Source organism: Camelina sativa, chromosome 19 (genome assembly GCF_030686135.1).
Source record: "Camelina sativa cultivar CO46 ecotype springtype chromosome 19, ASM3068613v1".
NCBI classification, from domain to species: Eukaryota; Viridiplantae; Streptophyta; class Magnoliopsida; order Brassicales; family Brassicaceae; genus Camelina; species Camelina sativa.
Window position 1 is genome coordinate 24172754 of NC_141898.1, and position 10078 is coordinate 24182831.

A 10078-nucleotide genomic window follows, 5' to 3' on the forward strand; every position below is an offset into this window, starting at 1 on the left:
TCTTTGGTCGTATTTCGAATGGGATAGCAAGCGTTAGTCAATCCCTACATGGTAAGGCAACCAAATTGGCCTTATGACTATAGATTTATCTGCTATCAAGCGTTAGTCACTGCCTTTCTTGTGATAGCAAGCGTTAGTCACTGCTTTTCTTATGAATAATAACGAGTTTTAACATTGCGCTTATTTGTTGTGAAACCGGATTCTTTTATGTTTAACCGAGTTTAACATTGCACTTGTTTGTTGTTTATGAGTTTCCTCAGCGTCACCTAAAGAAAGCCTCACATTACGAGAAATCACAGAACAAGTAGCAACAATCAGCCAGTCAAAGGTAAATAATCGATTCCATTAGCATCAAAAATGTCAATTTCTTGTTGTTTGTTGTATACTTGTGGTATGTAGTGGTCTCATTTATTGATTTGGTAGACTAGTTATTGGTGATGATCTCTGTTAAAATAGTTTTAGACTTCAAGTAGTTGGTGTACTTGATATTTGTTGTCATAAATTTTGATTAGACTTAGGTAGTTGAAGCTTTGGTCATTACGAATGGTAATTTATTACTTGATACTTTTTCACCCTTTAAACACCAAACCAGCCTTCAATCTTTCTCCATCATCTTCTCTCTCTCGTTTTTGGTTCTTGGTTTTTTGGTTCTTCTTTTAAACACCAAACCATACTTCACTCTTTTCCTAATCATCTCAAACTCTTCTTCCTATGAGTTCTTACAATACATTCAGTCAGTCTTCTAGTTATTTAGATCTTCTCAATAGTCAAGGAGAGTCACTTAACGAAGACAACTCTCCTTACGAAATACCTCAATGGAACTCTCAACAATCCCCGGATGTACCTCTTTCTCAAGAGGCACCTGTCAGGAAGGATAGGAAGAAGTGGAATCCGGCTGACGATGAAATTTTGATCAGTGCGTGGTTGAATACTTCGCAGGACCCGATTATTGCTAATCAACAGAAGGGAGGAAGCTTTTGGCAAAGGATTCAAAAATACTATACAAAGTCTCCTCATGCTATAGCCAACGGTGAACAGGGGCTGAACATAAACTGTAAACAGAGGTGGTTCAAGATCAATGAGTTCACTAACAAGTTCTGTGGGGCTTATGCAGCTGTAGAGAGACTAAACAGTAGTGGACACTCTGAGAACGATGTGCTGAAGGTGGCTCACGAGATATACTTCTCTGACTATAAGACGAAGTTTACAATGGAGCATTGCTGGTGTTTGTTAAGGTTTGAGCAGAAATTCCTTAACCAAAACGCGATTAACACCCCCTCACCTTCAGTCAGAACAAAGAGGAAACCAGTTGGTGCAGCTGATCAATCCGAGGCAACCCACACTGAACAAGACTCTGAGATAAGGCCTCAAGGTATCAAGGCTGCGAAGGCTGACAGGAAGAACTCTCAGGGAAAGGCTCTTGCTGAGTACACGAGCATGTGGGAAGTCAAGAGGGTGGATATGGCTGAAAAGGAGAAGCTACAGAAGCTTGGCATACTAGACACACTTCTTGCCAAACCGGAGCCACTTAGTGGAGCTGATCAACTTATAAAGGATAAGATAGTGGCACAATATTTTGCAGATTGATGTATTGACTTAAGAAGCAACTTTGTATTTCCTAATTTAGTAGAATAAGTTTGAATTTCTGTTTCAGTATTAAATTATGTGTTCTCTTTGTTATCTATAAATTTATGTGTTCTCTTTGTTAACCTTCGAGCTACGACTGTTCTTGAATAATGTTATTTCCAGGTTAAGTATCTGATGGGCCATGACTACAGCTACTCTCAGCCTGATTCCTCAGAGGAGTATGACAGATATTCGCAGGACACTGAGCAGAGGGAAATAGAAGCTTTGATTCGGATGGATGAGGCTGAGAGTAACTTACTCAATACTCAGGCGACTCAACCCTCCCCAACCTGAGGTTGAGTTCGGATTCCCCAAGGTATGCTACTGTGGTGGTCAGCCTATTCTATCCTCAAGCGAGAACAGAAGGTAAGTGGTTTAACATTGCCATATTATTAAGTGATTTCCAATGTTTTAACCTGAGGTTGAATTGATTTGCGATGTTTTATATGTTAATGGAGGTTCTTCACATGTTGGAATGTTGATGATGGAGAGATGCATATTCACAAGTGGTGAGATGCAGCAGTCATGGAGGAGATGAGAGAGATGAACATACAATGTGAACTGCTGACGGAGAAGGTAGATAGCATTACATTCGCCAGTGACTACGACTCACACATCCGTAATGAAACTGAGCAGAAAATAGCCCAGTTAGAGAAAATAGTGTTTGATCTAGGGAAGAGCAGAAATAAGTTTAGAAATTGTTTTGAAATGATGGTTTTTCTCAACAGTTATTGTCGTTGCTTTACTGGTAATTGTGGTGATGTCTAAATACAACTGGTTCTGAACTTGTATCCCTATGAACTTGTAAGCTTGTATGCCTATGATTACCCGTGACAATTTTCTGAACTTGTAAGCTTGTATGTCAGGTGTTTTGTATAGTCATTCATCAATACTCACAAGCAAAATAGTCATTTGTTTCGATGTGTCACATGCTAGTAAATTAAACAATCACGGGTATCACATATCTTCTCATCTCATTTACTCTATATATACTTCCTTTCTCGATGATGCAAAACCATATCTTCTCATCTTATTTACTCTTTTTCTATACTCCATTTCACCTCAATATCAAAATAAGATCTCAACCTTTTTTCTTGAAAAAATGTCATCTTCATCAAACCATTACCACTACCAAAGAGATGGTGTGGATGATTTTGATGCTTATTTTGATGCTTATTTTGATAATTTTCTAGAAAATTCTAATATCATTCAAGAACCAGTCGAGCCAAAGAAACGGATTTTTATTCAGAGAAACCGGGAAGAAGGCCACAATAATCTTTGGAATGATTATTTCAGTGATACTCCAACATACCCGGACAATTTATTTCGTCGCCGGTTTCGCATGCACAGGCCATTGTTCATGCGTATTGTGCAACATCTCTCTACCGAAGTTGAGTATTTCCATCAATCCCAGGATGCAACCGGACGGGCTAGTCTATCACCTATACAAAAATGTACTGCAGCAATTCGTCAATTGGCATATGGTACTGCGTCCGACACAGTTGACGAGTATGTACGAATTGGTGCTTCAACAGCTCGGAAATGTTTGCACGAGTTTACCGCTGCAATAATCAACTTGTTTGGCGATGAATATCTAAGACGTCCCAGACCAGACGACCTAGAAAGACTACTCTATGAAAATGAAAAACGTGGATTTCCCGGGATGGTTGGGAGCATTGACTGTATGCATTGGGGGTGGAAAAATTGTCCAACAGCTTGGAAAGGGATGTATTCACGATCAACCGGAAAACCTACAATCGTGTTGGAGGCGGTAGCTTCCTATGACCTCTGGATATGGCATGCTTTTTTGGAGCTCCAGGTACTATGAATGATCTTAATATTCTGGATCGATCAAATGTTTTTGATGACGTTCTTAACGGTAAAGCTCCGGAGGTCAACTTCTTTGTCAACGGAAGGGAGTACAATTTGGGGTACTATCTCACGGATGGTATTTATCCAAAATGGGCCACTTTTATACAATCTATCCGGCTTCCACAAGGTATGAAAAATTCTCTCTTTTCTAAAAAACAAGAAGCTGTGCGGAAAGATGTTGAGCGTGCCTTTGGAGTCCTGCAAGCTAGATTCGCCATTGCTAAAAATCCATCTCCTTTATGGGATAAATACAAAATAGCAAATGTTATGAGAGCATGCATAATACTCCATAATATGATTGTCGAGGATGAACGAGAGACATACAGTTTCCGAAACATTGTTTCTGAATTTCAACACGGAGAAGATGTAGATCAAACATATACCGTCGGTGCCGCCAGTTTGGGTTCAAATATGAGCAGTACGATTACTCGTCGAACAAATATGCAGGATAAACAAGTCCATGACCAGTTAAAAAAAGATTTGACAGAGCATATTTGGACTAACTTTGGACATATTACAGATAATGAAGATTAATTAAAAAAATTCTATGCAGAGGAAAAAAAGTTTGTTTTTATTTTTGATGTTTGTATGGTTTATGTTTTTTATTTTTAATGTTTTATTGTATGTTTTGTTTTTTTTTCAAGTTTTTGTAACTTTGTAATTTTCTTATGTTTTTAATGTCAATGTTATATTTTTAATTATAATTAAAACTTTAATATGTTTTTACTTATTAATTTAAATAATTATTTTTTTAAATTTAAAATACTATTATTTTTTCCAGGGGACCAACTGTGAGGGACACCAATGCTCATACCAAACTTAAGAAACTCTGAAAATAAAATTATTATATTTGAGGGACCAAAATTTGTCCCTCACCAATGCACATGCTCTTAGAAACTTAGGATATTACTTTAAATATTACTAAAAATCACTTTGAACCTATGAAATATATTAAATATAGAGAAATACTCTAAAATAGTACTAAAACAAGTTTTATGGACAACTATAGCACACATTGCATAAATTTCCAAAAATAGCATTATTTAACAATTAAAATATTTAAAATTAATTTTTAGGATTTTTTTAGGCTTGGGTTCTCAATTTCACATTTAGGGTATAGTTTTGAAGAGTAGGGTTTAGTATTTTAAATTTAGGATTTAATTGGAATGATTAGTTGGTTCTATTTTTGAAATTTTAAAGATATTGTGCTAAGTTTGGAAAAAAAAATTATTTTGATGTTGTTTTTGAGAATCTCCCTTAAATATATATCATTAATAACAAAAACCAATCAAAACTTGCATTCCAATATCTAATATATAAAATGCATTCTTATTGTTGTAAAAAAAAAGCATTCTTATTTTTGTTTTAATATTTTTCTAACTAAGTATTTTTTACCAAATCATTTAATAAAACCATATAATCATTTTTCAGATTCAATCTTGTACAAGAGAATTTAAATAAAATACGAAATAGGTATTAACAATAAATATTAATAAGAAATGGATCGATCGAGGACTCGTTCGTTATCTTGCATTCTTGCTAGTTGTATTCCCTCTTTATTAGTTTGGGAAGTACATTTTGAATATAACCTTAAAATTTTATGCAATTTAATTAACTTATAAAAACAAAAATATATTATTAATTTTTTAAAAATGACTAACCAATCAAAATAAACATAAAATTTAATATCTACCTTACTATATTAATTTGTTATTAGTTATTATACTTTACCTCTCATCTTTATAGGATTATATTTCTGTTTTCATTCATATAATAAAAATGTACGCGATTGCCATGTTTTGAATTTTTTAAAATGAATATAAATTGTTTGATCTATAAAGAAAAAAATTGTGGGTCAAAAATTGAAAATTGAGTAATATGTTTATTTTAAACAAAATGTTTTCAACAAATTTTTTAACTGATTTTAGTTGGTTTTGAAATAATATATTTTTGGCTTAGGTACATCTAGCTTAGGAATCGAATGACTAAAACTTGATCGGAATCTATATTAAAAATTTTGAATTACATTTTGTGTTATGCCCTTTAAGTTTTACTTATTTAATTTTTTTTTACAACATTAACCCCTAAACAATTTCCAAAAATAACATTGCACAGAACTTCAATTACTAAAACTTCTTAAATCGACCAAAATCTTTAACATTTATTGCAATAAAATCTAGACAACATCTATACGTTTCGCTTTTTCCATAAACTACTCTACCGATTAAAGTTTTATTCCCATAAAATATTCAAAACTATTTTTAGAGATGGTATAATCTCTCAAATTTAAATGATACAACTGATTTTCATAACAAAAGTTTACAATCCCATAATTATTTTAACATTAATAAAAATCCTAAAAACGAGAATCTAATTTTTGAATGATTAGGAAACTAATATTCCCAAATATTTAAGATTTTTGAAGTACATTTTGGACGTATATGAAACGACCCGACCCGTTTTTTTATAAATAATAATAATAATACTAATAATAATAAGGGAGATTTACACAATGACACACTTTTTATGAAATTTCTTTCACTTTAGACATTTTATGCTATTGGAACACTTTTTTCTATTGTTCACCATTTTTAGAACAATTTTACCCTTCCCCAAATATAACCAAACTAAAAGGTAACCAAACTAAATATCTTTTTGTCTCTTTCTCATTCTTCTCTCTTACTTTGTTACTTCAACCAAATAAAAAAAGTAAGATCGAAGACAACTCACAATTTACACCATCAATGTCTCATTAGATTCCCCTTCTCTCTATCATCAACAAATTCTTAACTCTTATTTATGCTTCTTGCTCAAAAAAAAATTAGAGAAATTATTTTGAACAACTTTATTACTAATTGTAGCTAAATAACTTGTATGATCATGATGTGCTTATTTATGCTTTCTAATTTGCTTCTTTTAAAATTAAATTTTATTATTTTTTAATATAGTAGAAAGTCTAATCTAGAAAATATTAATTTCAGATGAGCGACTAAATAGTTGATTTTATTTTTGAGATTTAAACAACAGATTTTATTTATTTTCTTCTTATTTTCTATGATTTTCTATGATTTATTAGTTTCAAAAATTGTAAGATTAAAAAAACAAAAAAAAATGAAAGTTTATATGTTAACATACATCATGTAGTGCCACAATTTTTAGAAGTCAACTAAAAGCATAAAAGTTGAATAACAAAATACTGAAATAGTAGTTATGGATGTCATCAAGTGGATGAGGTGCTATGGATACTGATTAGTTATACATTATGTCTATACTTCCAACCAGACTCAAAACTCTCATATTCTTACAAACAAATATTCGTGGACAACTATGTTCTCTAAAAGTTGATATCCACAAGACAATGACCATAAGGTCAGTTTCTTTGTGGAATCAACAACTAATTCCAATTCACTCTAAAACATTATCTTGCAAAGTTATTGTTCCTTCCTTTGCACCATCTAAAAACAGCACATAAAATCAGATTTAAATGTATATATGCATTTAATTGTATGAAAGTAATAGTCGTGTATGTTAGCATATTCATACTCAATATTTTTGTTGTTAACCCTGAATACTAAATTTGAAAACACAACCCTTAACTGTAAAAACTTATGATACTAAACATGAAACTCTAAACCTTAACTCCTAACTATCCACTCAATTTTAAATTTCAAACTCAAAAGCATTTAACTATATATTAGATCCTAACTCTAAACCCTAAACCCTAAACTTAATTTGACATAAATTAACAAAACTTAGCTAAAACTAAAGACTTTTTTTAATAGAATAATCATATTATAACTTGAACAAACAAACTTCATTTCTTAATTTGACATTTTTGTTTCAAATTTTTCCAAAACATTTTTGGTTTGAGTTATGGATGCCATCATGTGGATGAGGTACTGGCGCAGCGTAAGAACTGGTTGTAGCTCAATCAAGGGAATTGAATTATTCTCTTGAGACCTACTTCGCTCAATCAAGAGATTTGTGTAAATCTCTTGAGACCGACTTCCTGTTTTGATGAAGCTAATCAAATCAAGACAAGGGATGAGAGACAAATCTCGTTTATTAATTATCAAAAGCTGCCCCAAAACCTTAATCCCAAAAACACTTATATAGTTTCCAACCTAGGTCACAACCGACGTAGGAGAAGATAAATAAAAAGACTTAAACACCCAAAGAAGTCTTTCTTGGAAAACAAGAAAAGGAAATTAACCAAAACACGTAAAAACCAATAATACGTATAACCAAACGAGGACTCGTTTGGTTTACCGCCGAAGCCATCAAGATGCTGCTGCATCAGGACTCCCATGGTGAGAAGGATTCGGCCGCTAATCTGGAAGGAGTGGTGGAGGAAGAAACGGAGACAAGTAGCATACATTAAACACATCAGAAGTGTTTATGTCGGAGGGAAGACGAAGGCGAGATGCATTGTCGTTAATACGTTCCAACACTTCAAGAGGACCAATCTTCTTAGCTTTTAACTTGTTGTAAGCTCTTGCTGGCATTCGATCTTTAGTGAGTACCGCCCATACTAAATCACCTGTGTTAAAAACGAGACGTCGACGATGTGTGTCCGCGGAGGCTTTGTATTTCGCTGTAGAGGATTGATATGTTTAAATTGTAATACCCTAATGGTACTAACAGCCTTGCAGTTGTAATACTCTAGGGGTCGAATCCACAGAGACTCTAGATCACACAATAGACTTATTAATCTTTTAATTATGCTAAATCAAAATATTAATTTAAAAACAATGCATAAACAAAATTAAAAAGTGTTGTAAACTCAGGGAATTAAAAAGCTAGGCTTAGGGAATTTCTCAGGAATTTATGAAATATTAAATCAATCAATAAATTAGGATTCAAGCAATTAAGATCATATCTAGAACTCTAAACTCTTCTGTAAAATAAACCAGTTCTCACTGCAAATATTATCTAAATTTAAAACCAGAAAATCCAAATCTCTTTGCAAAATTCTAGGTAATAAATCAGCTTTAAAAACAAGTTTAGATTGTTCACAAAATCACTAAATCAAGTCTCTTTGCAGAAAGTAATTTTGCTCATCAAAAGGTTTTATCAGGAAAATCAATTATATTCTCATATCAATTTATTTTCCTAGGTATTAACTCTAAGTGATCAATCAAGAATTAATATGAAGAACAACCTAAGATGAAGATCTAGAAAAATAAAGAATCCTAAAAATAACAGATCTAATAAATCATAAAAACCCTATGAAAAACCATGAATCTAACAAGAGATCTACTCATATATGATTAATGAAACAAAAACCATAGATAAAATAGATATCATTAAATTCAAAAGAAAAGAACAAAGGAGTTTAGAAAAACTTCTCTCAACTCTCAACAGGGCTGAGTTCTTGTCTTTCCCAAAAAGCTCTCAAGGTCTCTCTCTCAAAAGGTGGCAAAAAATAAAACTTGAAAATAACTTAGGTCTAAAACAATGACCCAAAAATCCTAATTATATTCCTAAAAACGTCCAGGGACTAATGATGCAAATATGGAATATTTTATGGCAACTTTGTAAATCTTCAAAACTTGTGAGAAAACTTCCGATTCTTCTGTTAGATGATGCATCGATCGACACCATCACTTGCATCGATCGATGCAAGTCTCTGAACTTGTCTCCCAACTTCACAGCTTAGCCTCAATACTTGAATGTGCTCCAAATCCTCATATTTAGCTCCATTATGCTCCCATCCATGATAAATCCTATAAAGACTCAAAAGAGTCTAAAAATACCAAAAAGACTCTATAAATAAGACTTATATCATGGCTAAAAACACCTAAAAACCATGATATATCAAGAATTCCAAATGAGCTTTAGTGTCAGCATGTACTTGCGCTAATGTATCAACAAAAACCTCAGCATCACCATGAAGCCGAGTACGATCAGGCAAAGATGAAAGATCCACCGGTCCTCGTGGTGAAATACCATACACAACGTGGAAAGGACTAAAACCAGAACTACGATTGACGGCATGGTTATGAGCAAATTCTGCTTGAGGGAGTTTTGAATCCCATGACCGAATCGCTTCACCAACCAAACACCGTAACTGATTTCCCAAAGAACGGTTAACAACTTCTGTTTGCCCATCAGATTGTGGATGATAAGCTGAACTCATGTCCAAGCTAGTGTTAAGTAATTTCCAAAGAGAACGCCAAAAATGACCAAGGAAGCGAGAATCTCGATCAGAAACAATGGAGCATGGCAAACCATGTAAACAATATATTTCCCGAAAAAAAAGATTGGCAACCTGAACTGCATCAGTTGTCTTCTTACAAGGGATGAAATGGATCATTTTTGAAAACCGGTCAACCACCACAAAGATAGAATCAAACCCGCGTTGCGTACGAGGAAGACCCAAGACAAAATCCATATTTATATCCGTCCAAGGTTGTGTTGGAACACGAAGGGGAATGTATAAACCGGTATTAGATGTGTGACCTTTAGATTTTTGGCAAATAACACTCCACTCCACAAACCTCTCGACATCACGTCGAAGAGAAGGCCAAAAGTAAGAAGATGCTACCAACTGTAACGTTCAATCCCGCCCTACATGACC

At 33.5% G+C, this 10078-nt stretch overlaps 1 protein-coding gene across 1 annotated transcript; it reads left to right on the top strand.

The window, feature by feature from the left end:
• The first annotated feature begins 711 nt into the window (after window positions 1-711).
• LOC104768199 (glutathione S-transferase T3-like) lies at window positions 712-1587 on the top strand. Its single transcript, XM_087501303.1, has 2 exons — window positions 712-1332; window positions 1474-1587. Exons 1-2 carry the CDS (start codon window positions 712-714, stop codon window positions 1585-1587), a joined length of 735 nt encoding a protein of 244 aa, XP_087357429.1.
• The last annotated feature ends 8491 nt before the right edge of the window (window positions 1588-10078 follow it).

Bases quoted from the DNA above. Each gene is read 5' to 3' on its own strand.
- LOC104768199 (XM_087501303.1), top strand. From the start codon at position 712: ATGAGTTCTTACAATACATTCAGTCAGTCTTCTAGTTATTTAGATCTT. The intron at 1,333-1,473 runs GCAACCCACACT...ATGGCTGAAAAG, and splicing joins GTGCAGCTGATCAATCCGAG to GAGAAGCTACAGAAGCTTGG.